Raw genomic sequence first — 19,115 nt, forward strand, 5'->3', positions numbered from 1 at the left:
GGAAGGTGATTCTTTTTAATTCTCGATTTCATGAATTTCAGTTTTTGATTTTTCTAATTTTTATTTTTGAACATCTCCACAGTTTTATATTTTTCCTGGAAGCCTATTTGGGGTACGGATTTTTTTAGATGAAAACATTTTGAGATTTTATGATTATTGTTGAAATATTTTAACTTTAATTTTTTTTCATATAAAATTTTATTTTCCGTATAATTTTAAGGAAAGTAATTTTAGAGTGTATTCGATTCCCTTAAACTATAAAACTATGATACAATGATTTGGGAAACATTTAAAATATGTTAATTGTAGCGATTCAATACAAAATAAACAATGACTTCTATTGCACTGAAATAAATTTTGTTGTCGTTTCCACCGAATCCATGGTAGAATTAAGAACTGTACCAACAATTTTCAACCGAATGCACAATTCTGTTAATTGTACTGACACATTGTCAAGATTACCATGCATGTATTACTGTTGACTAAAAACATTCTTGGTTCTACTATTTGGGCATTGTAATTTCGACCATGTAGACTTGAATGTTGCGCGTCTTAGATAAACATGGTCAAAAATACAATGTCAAAATAGTAACATCAAGAATGTTTTTAGTTAATGGTACTTCACGCATGGTAATATTGACAATGTTTCAGTACAATTAACAGAATTTTGCATTCGGTTGAAAATTGTTGGTACAGTTCTTAATTTTACCATGGATTCGGTGGAAACAACAACAAAATTTATTTCAGTGTGGCGAACAAATGTGAGGTTAGGTAACGCAAAATATTCAACTTTGGAAGCAAAAATAACATGTTTATGGCCAATACATTGCAGGAAAGTTATGAGAATCTGCAATAATTTCACTTTTCTTCCATTTGTTCTTCTTCTTCTTCTTGGCGTAACGTCCTCACTGGGACAAAGCCTGCTTCTCAGCTTAGTGTTCTATGAGCACTTCCACAGTTATTAACTGAGAGCTTCCTCTGCCAATGACCATTTTGCATGTGTATATCGTGTGGCAGGCACGAAGATACTCTATGCCCAAGGAAGTCAAGGAAATTTCCTTTACGAAAAGATCCTGGACCGACCGGGAATCGAACCCGTCACCCTCAGCATGGTCATGCTGAATACCCGTGCGTTTACCACCTCGGCTATATGGGCCCCTTCCATTTGTATCATTATTAAATCAGTCTAGGGTTCGTAGTTCACCGTTTTAGAAAAGCGCCACCTGCGCAATTTAGCTTTGCGTTTGATCGTCAATAAGGTGACTAAAACATCAATTTTTCAATGATTTTTAAAAAATGTAAATACGCTTTAAAATAAACCAAAAACTATTTTGAGATATACAAAAGCAGCCAAAAATATACAAAAATTGTTTTTCCACGAAACAAAAATTACAAAAATGCTCAAACTATACCCCGTCTAAAGGCGGGATTGGGTATTAGAGGGTTAACTAAGAAATTACTCAAATCAATAGGGGTATTCACTAAACAGATTAAATTGCTGCGTAAGCCATGATTTTCTGCTTATTTGAAATGTTTCATGATTTTGCGAATGAAATAACAGTTACAAAAGTGTAGAATTAGAAACCTCAAAATCCGTGCAGAGGTCATCAAAACATATGGTTTTGATGACTCAAATTCATAAAAAGCCAGAATTTATCAAAGAAAATCAACTATTCATGACTTTTGTTGCACTCTTGGTGAAGAGCCTTTTTTTTAATAGGGTAAGAAATCAAGCTTTGAACTAGTCAAATTGTAATCTTAATTTGAACCATTTCGAAATTCATTAAAATGATGTACTTTCCAGGCAAATATTGTCCCGAAAAAGATGTTAAACAGCGTTCCGTAATATAACCTGATAACATGGATTTTAAAAGCATTGAAAAAAGCGTTTTTATCATGGAAAACAGGCAATTGAAAAATCACTGTGATTTCACCCATTTCCCCCCAGAGAAAGCACATTTTCGGTGCACTCGTACAGCTCATGCATTGTATCACACGCAATATGTGAACACGTCAAATGAAAGCTTATTTAAAATTATCAAATTTAAGTAATTCTTACTTGGAGAATGTTATCTTAAGTTGAACCATTTGTAATCTAAATTTGAACTAGTAATCGTGGGCGAGCTTCTAGTGTTGGCCAACAGACTGCGCTAGTGGTTGTTTTGTTTACTCTTGGGGGATGAAAAATTCCTAATTTAGTTTCCAAGTTCCTGAAGAGTTAAGAACATTCTTAGTTGAAATTCCACTGCTTAATGAAAAATAGTCATGTGAATTAACAGATTCATGTGTTTTTCTATTGTTCAGCACGAAATTGGCTGTTGTGGGAGATGCTCGAGCTGCTGCCGTCAGTAGTTCAAATTAAGATTAAAATTGGTTCAAATTATGATTACGATGGTTCAAATTAAGATTAAAATCATTGTTGACGAACAATCGATTTTTTCAATGAAATTCGGTGCAAATACAAACTTTTTACCACTTAACAGGAAGCTTATACCCGTGGCTTTCATGTACATAAGATTTTGCCGTAGTAAATTATTTCCATGTGGTAGAAAATATCACTCAAAATTTGCGCTACTTCGGAAAGCCGCATTTTGGTTCAAATTTTGATTACCTACCCTAAATTGATTTTGAACTATGACTTTGGATGACAACATCTAATTCTAACAAGAGCATGCTGCAAACAGGCTAGTTTTTTTATTGGAATAAAAAGTTTTGCTCAATAGTTCTTTGATTGATTATCAATCAGGGTGTCCACTATTTTACGAAAAAAGGAGTATTCCTTATTCCTGAATTCCTGAATTTCCTGAAACCCCAAAAGATCATTTGAGAGAATTGCAAGAAAATTTTCATTTTTTTTTAATTCATGCAACTTATGTAAAGATACAAATGGAGTAATACTAGTGAAATTTATTGATCAAATTATCACTAAATTTTATTCCCAAAGGTGATATTTATGAAAAAGAAACATTTCATAAATAAATGTCTGGCAAATATTCTAAACATTAAGCAATATTTTGCTTATGTAGAAAATATGAATTTATTGGAAAATGTATGATAAGAGATTCCTGCCATACAACTCCCTTGGAAATTCGGTGAAGATTTCAGCAATGTCCTTTGTCTTGGGATTCCGAAAGCTTCAACGATTTCAAAGTATTCTGTATTATGTATTCCGCAAAAAAAACCTCCAAGAATTCTACCAACAACCCTTTACTTTTTAATAACTATGCTCGCAACACCCCTCTCAACGAGTGCTCTAATCATAAATCATATTTTTTAGCAAAAAAAAAAAATAATTCGGCAGAAGTTCAACTAATTATTGATTCAGGAATTTCGTCAATTCCGTCATTCTGAAACTTATCCATAATGAATTAAGAAAATTTTACGTGTTTAAACAAATTTCTTAAGATTAATATTCCATCCAGAGTTTTTCAAATGCTTTCTCTTATCTGATCGTTCTGTGCTGATTTCTTACGTAACACAACATCTACAAATCCAATGATTTTCTTTACGAGATTCTATTAAATTTGACTTTAGATTCTATTAAATTTGACTTTAAAGTTCACCAAATGTTTCTCCAAAACTACCGGCAGACGTCTTTTGCAAATTAAAAAAAAATGCCTGGAGGAGGGTTCCAAAAGTCGGTACAAGATAAAAAAAGCTTCCAGAATCATCAAGAAACTCTAACAATAATTTCAGAAATCATGCCATGATTCAGTGCTTTTTTCGAACCCCAGTCATGACTCTATAAGTTCCGTCCAAAATTTAAATTCTATCCAAAATTTTAGCCTAAAGAGTTTGACTAAGAAATTCAGAATAGGATCTTTTCAGTTTTAACGAGCGTTTATTGCAGTGAAGCATATCTAGCACTCCAAACTAGGGACTATTAACAATATATTTACGCAAGTACAAAATCCCATAACTCTAATTTGAAAATGTTATTTTTTCTGATTACGTTGAGTTCCTTGTCTAAATGTTTGATTAAGTGCATTTGAAAACCATTTCCGTAAAATCCGCGCCGAAATTAACAAAAACGTGCGAAATCCGCGCAAAACGCAAAAACCGCGAAAAACGCAAAATCCGCGCCACCTGTAACAGCCCTGCATTGGCTTTATTACCCAGAATTAGCGCAAATTGGCTTCCATCTATCTATCTGTTGAGAAAACTCCATATTTTAAATCTGCATGCCAAACTGAGCCGATATCCAAATTTTCATTAATTTTGGTGCCCGGGAACCTATTTAAACATCAATCGTCTAGCGAATTGGGTTTTTAAATTAAGAATAATATATTGATTTTTTGATTTTATTCGAAAGAGCACCTTTTTATAAGCCAGTAAAGTTTTTTTTCAGATTTTTAAAACTTTATTTTGATACCTAAATTCAATTACAAAAAGATTTTTTGAAATCACCTTTTGACAGCTGGGCAACTGCTTGACAGCTCCGCCCAGTACGAAATGCGACGAGGGGTGATTCGACAAATCGCTCCCATACAAACTTTAAATCGATTTTTAAATAGGTTCCCGGGTACCAAAGTTCATGAAAATTTGGATTTCGGCTCAGTTTGGCATGTAGATTGTGAATATGGAATTATCTCAACACCACTAAAGAAGCCAATTGGGAGTCGTGAGTTCGAGTCTCACCGGAGTACGTGGATTTCTTTTCATAATTTCAAATCTCAATTTGTTCATCGAGCACATGTTCTGCTGCGCATATGGATGTCAAAGCATTTTCAACAGTATCAATTTGAAGTTTGTATGGGAGCGATTTGTCGAATCATCCCTCATCGCATTTTGTACTGGCCAGAGCTGTCAAGCAGTTGCCAGCTGTCAAAAGGTGATTTCAAAAAATCTATTTGAAATTTATTTTGGGTACCAAAATAATGTTTTGTAAATCTGAGTGGCTCATAAGAAGGTGCTCTTTCGTAAAATCAAAAAATCAATACATTTTTCAAAATTTAAAAACTCAATTGGGGGGGAAAATAGTGTACATTATATCGAAGCACGAAAAACGAAACGAAAATCATTACTGGTTTTGTGGTTTTCACCGAAATCATTATTTGGGATTAATTTCACGTCGAATTCATTAGCACTAGTTTAAAATAATTATTATTTTTTTCTGCTACGATATAAACGTACACTTCAATATAACGTATAAAGAGAAAAAATATTTGTACGTTATATCGAAGAGTACCTGTACACTGCATATTGGACACATTCAATACGGTATAAAACAACCTCTTTTGAGATATGTACTTGAAAGCTGAAGAAAATAGGGTATCGCGCCACTTGGGCGGTGGCTTCTAAATATATTCGTCTGTTTGCCACTATAACTCAGTCAATTTTGAAGCAATTGACTTGAAATGTTGTACACGGGTAGATACTATACCTATCTCACCACATTCCAAAAGTTGTGTCAATTGGTTCACATTTGACTGAGTTACAGTGGAAAACAGACGAATATAGAAGTTACCGCCCAAGTGGCGCGACTCCCTACATTTTTTTTTCAAAGGAAAATACGAAAATCATAGGGATACAACGCCTATTATGGACACTGTGCATATAGTGATTCCCTGCATAAAAAAAAAACAAAATATAAGTGCTCAAATCATCTTATCAGAGGGAATTTGCACCGGAAGAACTTCTTCTACATCTTCAAGTGTAGAATTAGCATTTAAGTTAAAATACACATAAATAAAAAATTTAAAAAAAAGAAAAAAACTTCTTTTGCATTGTTACACAGTAACCACCCTACTAGTATGAAAAAAACCGACATGTTAAAAAGTTCCTTTCTCATTACAATCTGTATGATGCCACGATGCTCTGGTGAAATCTTCAGCTAAATCCGTTAACATTGGGTTAAACTCTTTTGAAGTTGGAATGGTACCTTATAAATAAACATCGTTTTTTGGGATTATATTTATCGTGAAGGGTTCTAAACGTTCTAAAATTATTTACATAACCGAAAACATAGAACTATCGTCTCTAAGATATATCGACGCCACGTGAACTCGTTTCCATGGCCACCTAGATAACATGGCTCCGCTCTAAAGTCAAGAATGAACACATGCATAGATTCATTGGTAGCCTGGAACACATAGCGTCCGTTCCGTCGAGGTTTGCGTTTTTTTGACAGTTTTCCCATGGGAAATGTGTCAAACTACTGTCACGCACACGCAAACGGATGCATTGTGTGGGGCACTTAACATCGGCAACTAGGCGGAAACATGAAAACGAAATGGGAGGGTCCCTAGGAGGGTCCACTATAGGCAACCTGATATTTGCAAAAAAAATCCTATTATGGACTCGGGACCCTGGGAAGTCAATAGTAGCCCGTATCTTATTTTACAACAATTGGAAATGTTAAAAGTTCTACTGTGGAAAATGATCATTTCAGCAAAAAAAAATATCATGTCAAAATTTGTAATCCGCGTTATGGTACCCACTTTCTGGTCGGTTTACCCCAACTTGCTTCTGATTTTCGGGTGTGTAGCTTGTGTGTTACTAGTACCTATGTATTTCGGAAATTGCACATTTCAGACGAATTATTGATTTTGATCATTATTTCTCTTTATTACTTTGTACGATATTATACGTAGCAGCGAAGCAGTGTAGATGTTTCAAGCTCTTTTTTGCCACAAATTAAGTAACAAAAACAAAAAAAAAAATTGAACGCCATGTTGAATTGAATGCTGGGATGCTGATTCTGACCCTTTGTCATCCCCTGAATCTTCGCCACTTCATACATAAAAACCTGATTTAATCCACCAATGGTCAAACAGAACCCTTCTTACACTTATCAAAACTATTCTTTTGTTATTTGAATATAACAGATTTATTTTGTGTGCATTATGCATTTGGGTTATTCTTGAATATAAATTCGTATTCTTGGAAGAATACGTAAAGAAAGTACTGTTCTAAGTCATTATCATATCTATGAGGTCCTTGTTAAATAAATGTTCCTTTAACGACATGTTCTATCGAGATAAAAATAACAATCATAGTACAAATAGATTCTAACATTTATTTGCATGAGAAATCGACCCGATAATAAATTGTTGATATATTTTGTATTACTAGTCATACATGGGTCTTACTTGATTCTTACCTTCAAATAATTAACTCACTAAAATGGAATGTCGCTTACATATTCTGTAATAGTAACAAATGATATTCAACTCGAACTAGAGCTATTGGTATTATTTTTTGTAATGACAAAAAAAAATTGTATGCAACAAGTTGCAAAATGATGTTTTTTTTTCAGCACGAGTCATACATTTACGATGAGTGCTGAAAAAATCGAGTTTGGCAACGAGTTGCATACTTGGCAAGCCTCGTTCGATAAATGTACGAGTCGTGCTGTAAAAATCTTCATTTTGCAACTCGTTGCATAAGAACTATTAATTATTTTTGCAATTCGGAACTATAAATTTAATTTTGTACTTCCCGTTCTAGTACCAGAATAGCCTACTCTTCCTTACTAAACCAAAAAGTTGCATTATGGTTCATAATGCAACTCATTTCGGTTGCATTATGAACCATAATACAATTGTTTGACTAACAACCTGAGTATCAGCCAAGTCTGATTGGATAAATGTACGACTCGTGCTGTAAAAATCTTCATTTTGCAACTCGTTGCATGAATAACTATTCTAACGACTCTAACATACATTTGAAGGTGTGAAGAATTAGCATTAAGTTAAAATTCACAAATACAAATACAAAATACAAATACAAAAAGCAGATAGGCCCTTTTCAAATGTTCGTCTAGATTTATCTAATCTTCTTTTTTTCTGTCCAACCGACCTCGTTCGGCATCACCTATAGTTTGACGTCCGCCTGTTTTTGATGCTAAACACACCGGATTCCCTACAGATCAAACACATTCACGCGTAAGCCGGGACCAACGGATTTAGATCGATTCAGACGAAACGTGTGAACAAATATTCAAGTCCCAGAAATGCCGCAGGCGCCAGCTAAGATTGAACCTGGACCGAGACTGGTGAGAGAGGCAATTACACCAACTATTTACTACACCATCAGCAAAACAATTTTTAAATAATAGTCAAATAAGCCGAAACAATGCGATTACATTGTTTGTCAAATATTGGCAAGAATTGGTAACTGATTTGAAATATCATTCGTTTTACATGTTTTATAGTATAATAGCATAAAATAGCAAATAAAACAATTTGCTTCCGTTGTCGTCGCAACAACATTACTAATTTCGACGATTTACGTTTTATTCATAGCATTTGGTCCTTGAAATACGATCGTTCCGATTTAATTGTAATTAGCCTTCGGATCGAGAGTTGAGATTTATAGCTACGTCGTTTGAAAATATTCCCAAACAAAAGAAACCCAATTTAAATACGCACACACATCTGCCGGGAAGCGGTGGGCATGGACGGCAAACGCAAAGCCATCCGCGTGTGCGTTTTGCGTTGCGTTCGACCGAGGAAGGATGGTCTGGTCAGTTGCCACAGACGGCAACAGAACATATAGTGCAGAAATAATGAACGGTGCTCGTCGAAACCTTGCACAGAGATATGACCGAGAACGTAGGAATATTCAATAACCACGACAAAGAATATACGTACTACCGCGGTTGTTGAGTGGTGGTATCAATTAGAATAAGCAACAAATGAGCAGCAGCTCAAAATCAGGCAAAAAGAGGGAGTCGATTGATGTGTGCTATTGAAGGAACCATGGTCAGCGTGCGCCAGACCAAACAAAACAACGTTGTGGGCCCATCAGAGCAATACAAAGAATGGCGACGGCAGTATCATGAACTGGCAATTAGAATCACCATGTTTTTCTTTTTTTCTGATAGTTCTTTTGGTTCTCCACTTGTAGCTATAACGATTTGAGGGTAGAGTAGGAAAGGCAAGGTTAATGGAATACTGGCTAGGAGGAAGAAACTGGAAGGAAGGTAGCCACAAAACAGCTAATATCAATACCTGAGTATTGCGTCGTAGAGCAGCAATGTCCTTAAAGGATGAAAATGATGTAATTTGAGAATCAACGCATTCTACAGAAGTTCATTGAAATGTTATTCCAGAGAAAACAGATAAAGGAAAAGGATTCGAAAGGGTTTCTTTGTTCTTATATGAGAGAGAACATTGTTGTCTTCTTGATACGTCTGGATGATAGAAAATGCATTGAACTGCTACAAAACGGTACTGGGTGTTGCTCTGGTATTTCATGGCTAATGGACCAGATAATTTGACTGGAATGGCTCTCCCAATGGGACAAAATTTATCTAATAATCTTATTTTCATTACTAACCTCGAATCTATTTCTGGATACTACTTGGTTCATCTTGTCTGCACTTTTCATGTTACACCGCTGCTGCGCCTTCGCCCTTCTCGTAGATCGACGTTTCTGAGTAATTTTGGAGCCGTCTGGCCCCCAGCGCTCCAGCTTATATCACACTCGAAATCCTCAGAACTTGGCACTTTCTTTGTGCCACAATCACTTAGAACGATGTTCCACTAGACACTAATTTACTGGCAATCTTCTCTTGATGTTCTTTAATTTTTACGACGTATAGACTGGATCCACAATCTCACTTAGAGCATGATTCCGATACAATCACTTTGTCAATTTCATCGCGGAATTCCGGACCAGCATAGATTGAGCTTCCACTAACCGTACCCCACTGAACCTTCTTCGGAGGAAGCAGGAACCGATTCTTTATTCTGCTGGCAGGGAAAAAATTCGAACCTATCACAAGTTCTCGCAATTCAATATGGCGAAGTTTATTTTTTTATTTTCTCTTCTCTCCGCTTATTTTCTTTTTTGTTGTTGCTCTGCTGCTGATGTACTGCTGTTATTCACGAATACCATCACCCTCATCACCAGCCAGCTCGAGAAGTTGAACTGGCCCAGAGCAGCACTTCGCATCACGCTATTCGTACACCACTAGTACGAGAACGAACGAGACCAGCCAGACCTCAGTCAGTTCGCGCGAGAACCCACCCAACCAATAACAAAAACATCCAAAGCAGCTAACCAACACTCTCGGAAGACATCTACCTCGGAGGCCAGAATGAGACGACCGATTTAATGCTACCCAATCCATACCATATAAACAGCTAGACAGTGCATACCACCGAGGTTCGATTTGAACTGTCATCTTGTCAATTGAGTTCCCGTTATTCATTCATAAATACAGACAGAGCTATCATCCGTTCATTCATCCTTTTAGCTATATTATACCATTGAATGCAGAGCTTTGGTGTATGAAATAGCAGTTTAAGCTAGAGGAACTGTCGCCAATGTAGAATCATTCTATGATTAGTAACTGAATTAGTAACCAAAATGACAAAGTAATCACATATTTCTTCAGTGGGGACACCACGCTCTGTATCTTAATGGATCCATTTTCTTTGCGTAACTAATAACGTTTAAATTTTGCTAATGATTCTTTTTTTTTTTTCATTAACAAAAACTTATACTGAAAGTTCTCTTTGCTAATTGTTGGTTTTTACCTTTACATATTGTGTTATAGACATAAAGATACACTTATAAAAGGAAAACCAGGAAAATTTTATTATGGTTTTGTAAACTACTTTTATGCAATTCAGTATTATAATTTCAGTTTTATCTGACTCATTTCAGTACAATAATGACTTTTCTGTACTGGCTCATTATGCAACTGAAATGAGTTGCATAATGAAAAAGAGTTGCATAATGTTCATAATGCAACTCATTTGGATTGCATTATGAACATTATGCAGCTCAAATGGGTTGCATTATGAAAAACCCGATTTAATACACCTATGGTGAACAGAACCCTTCTTACACTTATTAAAAATATTGCTGAATTATGCGTATTAAGCAAATTTATTTTGCGTGATTGACCAAAAGTTCTAGAAAATATTGTGGATTTGACATCTAGTGAATTGGTTCCCAAAATAGCACCAGACCATGGACTTACCAAAAATGCCAGACACCTCCTAGAATCTTATATGAAATGTTAAAAAAAATAGCTTTCATATTCTGGAATATTGTATCTTTTGTTAACTGCCAAATAATCTTGAATCGATTAACAAATGGATAAGAAAATCAGCGAGATGCACTTTGTCTAATATCTCTTAATCAGTCGAATAAATTAGCTTCGAAGTACTTGGTATTCATGGTTATGGTGTAAAAAGGACAAAAATGATATATCTACTAAGTTAATCAGTTTTGGCATTAACTAGTTATTTTGGCTATCCGGTTCTTGCATTTTCCCACAATATATTAATTCAAAGCTTTAATTTAACATATTGTTAGTTTTCATAAAATTCATGTATATTTGTAATTTGTTAATTATAATTTTGTTGAAAACAATAACCTGCTAGAATACACTTTGTATGAGATCAGCATATAGCCCATATAGCCGAGGCGGTAAACGCACGGGTATTCAGCATGACCATGCTGAGGGTGACGGGTTCGATTCCCGGTCGGTCCAGGATCTTTTCGTAAAGGAAATTTCCTTGACTTCCTTGGGCATAGAGTATCTTCGTGCCTGCCACACGATATACGCATGCAAAATGGTCATTGGCAGAGGAAGCTCTCAGTTAATAACTGTGGAAGTGCTCATAGAACACTAAGCTGAGAAGCAGGCTTTGTCCCAATGAGGACGTTACGCCAAGAAGAGAGAGAGAGAGAGAGATCAGCATTATTTATTGAAAAATAATTTCCCATAGACTGGTGAAAAACTAATGCAAGATAACAAACAAGTGAATATAATAATAAAAACCCGATTTAATACACCTATGGTGAACAGAACCCTTCTTACACTTATTAAAAATATTGCTGAATTATGCGTATTAAGCAAATTTATTTTGCGTGATTGACCAAAAGTTCTAGAAAATATTGTGGATTTGACATCTAGTGAATTGGTTCCCAAAATAGCACCAGACCATGGACTTACCAAAAATGCCAGACACCTCCTAGAATCTTATATGAAATGTTAAAAAAAATAGCTTTCATATTCTGGAATATTGTATCTTTTGTTAACTGCCAAATAATCTTGAATCGATTAACAAATGGATAAGAAAATCAGCGAGATGCACTTTGTCTAATATCTCTTAATCAGTCGAATAAATTAGCTTCGAAGTACTTGGTATTCATGGTTATGGTGTAAAAAGGACAAAAATGATATATCTACTAAGTTAATCAGTTTTGGCATTAACTAGTTATTTTGGCTATCCGGTTCTTGCATTTTCCCACAATATATTAATTCAAAGCTTTAATTTAACATATTGTTAGTTTTCATAAAATTCATGTATATTTGTAATTTGTTAATTATAATTTTGTTGAAAACAATAACCTGCTAGAATACACTTTGTATGAGATCAGCATATAGCCCATATAGCCGAGGCGGTAAACGCACGGGTATTCAGCATGACCATGCTGAGGGTGACGGGTTCGATTCCCGGTCGGTCCAGGATCTTTTCGTAAAGGAAATTTCCTTGACTTCCTTGGGCATAGAGTATCTTCGTGCCTGCCACACGATATACGCATGCAAAATGGTCATTGGCAGAGGAAGCTCTCAGTTAATAACTGTGGAAGTGCTCATAGAACACTAAGCTGAGAAGCAGGCTTTGTCCCAATGAGGACGTTACGCCAAGAAGAGAGAGAGAGAGAGAGATCAGCATTATTTATTGAAAAATAATTTCCCATAGACTGGTGAAAAACTAATGCAAGATAACAAACAAGTGAATATAATAATAAAAAAGAATTTTTTGAAATACTCTTCATAAGATATCTCAGTAATGAAATGTCGAATCGAAATAAAATTTCAGGGCCTTATACAAGGATATTGTAGCTTTCATTTGGTGCTTAGAGAACCCAAATCGGTTGACATATGGCTGAGATATTTATTATGGTACCCTTGGTCCAAAATCTCTCAAAAAGTTAACCTGTATTACTCCCAAGTACTCTTTAAAAGATATCTCGGTAATCAAACGTCCAATCCTAATGAAATTGTATAGGGTTCTACTAGAATGTTGTAGCTTTCATTTGGTGCCAGGATAACCGAAATCGGTTGACAGACGGCTAAGATATTTATTATTATACAATTGGTCAAAAATCTCAAAAAGTTTAGTTGTATAAATCCTAAGTACTCTTCGAAAGATATCTCTGTAACCAAATGTCCAATCGAAATAAAATTTCTGGGTGATCTACTAGGATGCTGTAGCTTTCATTTGGTGCTAAGAGAACTTAAATCGATTGACAAACGGCCGAAATATTTATTATGATACACTTGGTCAAAAATCTTAAAAAGTTTAGAAATATGACTTATAAGTACTCTTCGAGAGATATCTCGGTAACCAAACGTCTAATCGAAAAAATATTCAATAGCGTTCTACTAGGATGTAGTAGCTTTCATTTGCTTCCAAGAGAACTCAAATCGGTTGACAGACGGCTGAGAAACGTGCGTGACTTTTTTTGTAACGCACATACACACACACACACATACACACATACACACACACACACATACAGACATTTGCTCAGTTCGTCGAGCTGAGTTCATTGGTATATGAGACTCGGCCCTCCGGGCCTCGGATCGAAAGTCGGTTTTTCGAGCGATATTTATACCCTTCTTATGGGTGTAAGAAGGGTAAAAAGAATTTTTTGAAATACTCTTCATAAGATATCTCAGTAATGAAATGTCGAATCGAAATAAAATTTCAGGGCCTTATACAAGGATATTGTAGCTTTCATTTGGTGCTTAGAGAACCCAAATCGGTTGACATATGGCTGAGATATTTATTATGGTACCCTTGGTCCAAAATCTCTCAAAAAGTTAACCTGTATTACTCCCAAGTACTCTTTAAAAGATATCTCGGTAATCAAACGTCCAATCCTAATGAAATTGTATAGGGTTCTACTAGAATGTTGTAGCTTTCATTTGGTGCCAGGATAACCGAAATCGGTTGACAGACGGCTAAGATATTTATTATTATACAATTGGTCAAAAATCTCAAAAAGTTTAGTTGTATAAATCCTAAGTACTCTTCGAAAGATATCTCTGTAACCAAATGTCCAATCGAAATAAAATTTCTGGGTGATCTACTAGGATGCTGTAGCTTTCATTTGGTGCTAAGAGAACTTAAATCGATTGACAAACGGCCGAAATATTTATTATGATACACTTGGTCAAAAATCTTAAAAAGTTTAGAAATATGACTTATAAGTACTCTTCGAGAGATATCTCGGTAACCAAACGTCTAATCGAAAAAATATTCAATAGCGTTCTACTAGGATGTAGTAGCTTTCATTTGCTTCCAAGAGAACTCAAATCGGTTGACAGACGGCTGAGAAACGTGCGTGACTTTTTTTGTAACGCACATACACACACACACACATACACACATACACACACACACACATACAGACATTTGCTCAGTTCGTCGAGCTGAGTTCATTGGTATATGAGACTCGGCCCTCCGGGCCTCGGATCGAAAGTCGGTTTTTCGAGCGATATTTATACCCTTCTTATGGGTGTAAGAAGGGTAAAAAACATGGCATAGAATTTTGTATGCGACTCGTTGCAAAACTCGTTTTTTCAGCACTCGTAGTATGTACAACTAGTGCTGAAAAAATCATCAAAAATATTTTACGTTGCAATCATCGAGCTATCAAACTTTTTGCAATAATAGAAAGCTGAATACATACCGCATTTAGTTCATCATTGGACTGCGCACCGCACTGAGTCTTCATAAGTGCGAAAACGTAAATAAAACTGCGCGATTGCATCAAATCAAATTGCTGTCTTCGACGCACTATTTTTTTCGATGTATGCTGAATAAGTGCTCTGAAGACACCATGTCGATTGGATGCAATCGCGCACTTTTATTTGCATTTTCGCACTTGTGAAAACTAGTGCGATAGTCTAGTGGTGAACTAAATGCGCTATAATATGTTTCGATTATATGAACATATTTTTTGCATCAAATTAGTGGGATTCGAGATGTTGGTGATATAGGCCAATCTCCTTAAATTTGAGCAAAATTTCCATAATATAATGAAGATTTGTATTTTTTTAACTAAGGAAAAATCAATTAAAAAAATTTTCTCAGCATACATGTGAAACATTAGATACAGGCTTTAGCCAGTTACAGTAACAATTTCAGCTCAATATGGAGATAGAGATGTATGAAGGAAACAAAAAAAGGAGCTTCAAAGAAGAAGAACAAATGATTTCAAAACGACAGCCTTGTATGTAAAGTCGAAAAATTTGCACTCTTCCTACACTGCCGTCCTACGCATGGGAATCCCTATCAACATGGGACAATTATGCATAGAACGGTAGTACACGTTTTCGAACTCATGGAACGATTCTACACTAAAAATGATCATCAGCTTACCGCACTGGCGTAGCCACGGGGGTGGTTTTAGGGTTAAAACCCCCCCCCCCAGAGCCAAAATTTGTGGAACAAATTTTCAGTATAAAGCGCTTTGCGACGAAAAAAAATTTTCGGCTGCGCCGCTTTTTCCAAACTACGAATACAATTTCTCATTACATTGTACGAAATGCAAGTGTCAAATCAAAAAAGGTATCATTGACCGTTGAAAACCCCTCCCAGAGACAATTTCTGGCTACGCCACTGGCTTACCGAGTTCAAAATGCTGTAAACTACTGCTGTAGTGTAATTAAATGCCCTCCACAACAGGGCCACATACTCTATTTTGTGTAGTGTGTGTTTGAAGTTCATTCGAGAACGAAATTTTCAATGAAGGAATGTACGAATTGAGTACCCAACGGGAAATCACATTCGCACTTTTGCAACACATACTAATATAAGTTGTTGGTTTATTATTATCAATCAGCTGTGAGATGTTTTGGTTTACTTGCGAAGTGAATGAAACGAAGCTTCACTGTAGCAAGTGTGGGGAAAAAAGACAACGAAGTGGGTGGAAAACCAACACAACTTTGGAAATGTTGTGGCACTACGAAGTAGCCTTTTAAGCATAGAAAATATGCTTCAAGATCTGTTTGAACATAATTATTTTAATTACATTGTCTTAATTTTAGCTCGTCCAAAAAGTATAAAGCATCACTAATTCCTGCGGACAAATAGAATTTTGAGAAAATAATTTCACTATCGATTATCCATTTTATTTTGTTTGTCATCGCAAAATTCCACATAATTGGATTACACCGCTGCCATGCATTCAATGGCGTATTATTATAACAAAATCCAGACAAAAATGTTGTTTACAATCGCAAGCTTCCGTGATCATCCGAGTAATGCTAATTAGACTCACAATCGGAATCTTCAGTATCCGACACAAAACTTGATCCGCGAATAAGGCACATAAAAAACTATCACTAATATTTACATACTGTTTTTCTTTTTTTCCACTCACGATACCGTTACAAAATTACGAAGGCGCGCTTGGAGATGTTTAGTGTCGTAGCCGAAATAGAAAATCGAGAAAATCCCGTTAGTCGAGCGACAAAGAGCCGTTTTGTGTGGGCCGTTCCCGCAAAAGTAAACACGACACATTAAAAATATTTTCTTTCGATATGTTTCATCTGTCAGTCCTCGTCAAGTTTTGTAATGTCAAGATACATGCCAAGATCACGACAAAAGTTGGGAATGAAAAAAAAAAGAAATTTCGACTAAAGCGAATAACCCATCTCTGACGTATCTTGCCGACACTATAGCGCATTTAGTTCACCACTGGACTATCGCACTAGTTTTCAAGAGTGCGAAAATGCAAATAAAAGTGCGCGATTGCATCCAATCGACTTGGTGTCTTCAGAGCACTTATTCATCATACATCGAAGCATTAGTGCGCCGAAGACATCAATTTAATTTTATGCAATCGCGCAGTTTTATTTACGTTCCCGCACTTATGAAGACCCAGTGCGCAGTCCAGTGGTGAACTAAATGCGGTATATAATTTTTAATTTTTCGATCAAAGCAATCTTCATGTTGATGAACATTTTAAATGTTGACAAGGAATGGCGAATATTTTCTCTTTCACGAAAATTGTGAGCATACTTTTATTAATATTTAATATTTTGACCGTTTGTTTGTCCATTTTAGGATGAGCAAATTCGACGCGCAGTCAAAACATATGAGAGGGCATAAAATCTATTCTAAAATATTTCTGGGATTATGGATCGGAGGTCGGAACAAAATTTATCCAGGTTCCAGCCAGGAATGATTTGTTTTGGAGATCGGCCACAAACTATGAATTCCTAAGCGTTGAGCGGAAATATTTTAAAAATAACACGAGAGTTAGTCTTAGGAAATGTTGACGTTGAAGGTTTGTCAAGGGCCTAGCTCATGGCCTAGCTACGATGTGACAGTACCGAACGTATGCACACTTTCGAACTGCCGCATTGGCAGTCATTAACATTGTTCTATTCAGAGATGTCCACATCCTCAGTGTAGGAAAGAGAAATATAAAATACACCACTCACGCTGTACATCTCAACAGGAGCCCGTCTCTTATATGTGGATCCACCACTGCGATTCGGATGCGCGCAAGCTTGGTGGGTAGAAATAAATCTCTTTGCTCCCTGAGCACTAAGCCACACAACAGTGCGGTGAGAGCGATTTAAAATTCTCTCCGGTGAAAGTATAAAAAATCACCCGGGTGCGCGCTGCAGTGAGGTTTTTGCGCCAGAGTGCGCGCTGCGGTGAAACACCGGAGAGTTCTCGCCCCGGTGACACCATGGTGATGATTCGGTGACTGCTGGGTGAAAACACGGGAGAGCGCGCGAGAGCGATGCTCGCGAAAGAGTGAGCCACACTCGATCCAAGGCGAACGAGCAAGAGCACACACTAGCGCTTGGTCTACCCACCTCCCAAAACAAGAGAAACTGGCTTCTTGGTGTGATGAAAAATGTTCCTATCCCCAGTGTGGTCGATAAACTGACGCCCCAGTGAATCGCTACGGTGAAATGCCATCTCTGGTTCTATTCTAAGGTCACACAAATCTAACAAAAAGTTTTGTATTGAATCTGAAGGAATAATTTTTATGCTTATTGAGGAGTCGAGTTCCCTATCTAAAATGCTACGTCGTTCCGAGGTAAATCCAGTTACGAGCTTAGAAAAAAGTCAGGCGAAATTTATTAAAAATGGGAGATAATCCGCCAGTTTTTTTTTGGAAGGAATTACCTACCCCATGGTCCAGGAAGGGATTAGAGATGATTTCCGAGAGAGAATCTGAGAATTTGGTAGGAGTTCTGGGTGACTTCAAGAGAATTCAGTATAGGGTAAGTGTACCAATTATGGCTATAGTACCAATTATTCGCTATAGTTAATTTTCACCCTTTAACGATGTAAATCAACAAGAAAAAATTTGTGAATAACAGATCACGTTCACAAAAGATAGTCGCACTCATTTAAACTCCACATTTTCCTCAAATCATGGTAGAAATAAAGCATTTTTCTTAAAATTTCGGCTTCCTTGCACCCTTTTTCGCCATAGTGTACCAGTTATGGCTAACCCCATAAGGAATGCATGCAAATAGTGCGAAAAGGAACCGAACTTAAAAAATGTAACCATAACTGTTACAGGGTTCCTATCATTGGCACACGCTGTAATCAATACTAAAAGTAGTTTTGGCGCCGTTTCTATATTTTTCCTGTAAAGTATGGAAACTAAGCTGTCTTTTAACTAATTGATGACATTTGTTGGTCTTCTCGTTATTTTTGTATAAATAGCTTTCCTTAGGTAGTGCCATAATTGGTACACGCACCCTAATCGATGTGCAACAAATTCTATAATGGATCCACAGCTCCGCACTATGCATCACTGAGTCTTTTTACCAAATCATTTACAGCACAAAATTGAATCGTTCGGGCGCATTTTGAAAAAAAAATCATTATAATGGGGCTTAATGGAGCATCTTCCTGATTTCCTAAAATGGTTGAGAAAATAGTTTTTGTAAATGTATTGAAAAATCTATACGTTGGAAATACTTTACAAAGAAAAAGCGGCTGCAAAACAAAAGTGAAAATTATTGACAGTTTAATCAACAAACTGAAATCTTGGCCTACCAAGATCAAACCTTGGAAACCATAAAATCGGTCGACAAGAAATGTCAAACATGAATCACCCCCAGTTGTTTTATGGTCAGCGTAAAAAGCTGAATATAT

At 36.2% G+C, this 19,115-nt stretch overlaps 1 protein-coding gene across 1 annotated transcript in view; it reads right to left on the minus strand.

Annotated features, from left to right (window-relative positions):
- The window catches only part of LOC109429437 (F-box/LRR-repeat protein 20), a 47,279-nt gene extending 36,926 nt beyond the window's left edge, over nucleotides 1-10,353 (minus strand). The window contains exon 1 of the mRNA XM_019705391.3: nucleotides 9,283-10,353. Within this exon, the coding sequence (XP_019560936.1) occupies nucleotides 9,283-9,333 (51 nt within the window). The 5' untranslated portion in view covers nucleotides 9,334-10,353. The remainder of the gene's footprint in view (nucleotides 1-9,282) is intronic.
- Nucleotides 10,354-19,115: the final 8,762 nt, after the last annotated feature.

Source organism: Aedes albopictus, chromosome 2 (genome assembly GCF_035046485.1).
Source record: "Aedes albopictus strain Foshan chromosome 2, AalbF5, whole genome shotgun sequence".
Classification (NCBI taxonomy): Eukaryota; Metazoa; Arthropoda; class Insecta; order Diptera; family Culicidae; genus Aedes; species Aedes albopictus.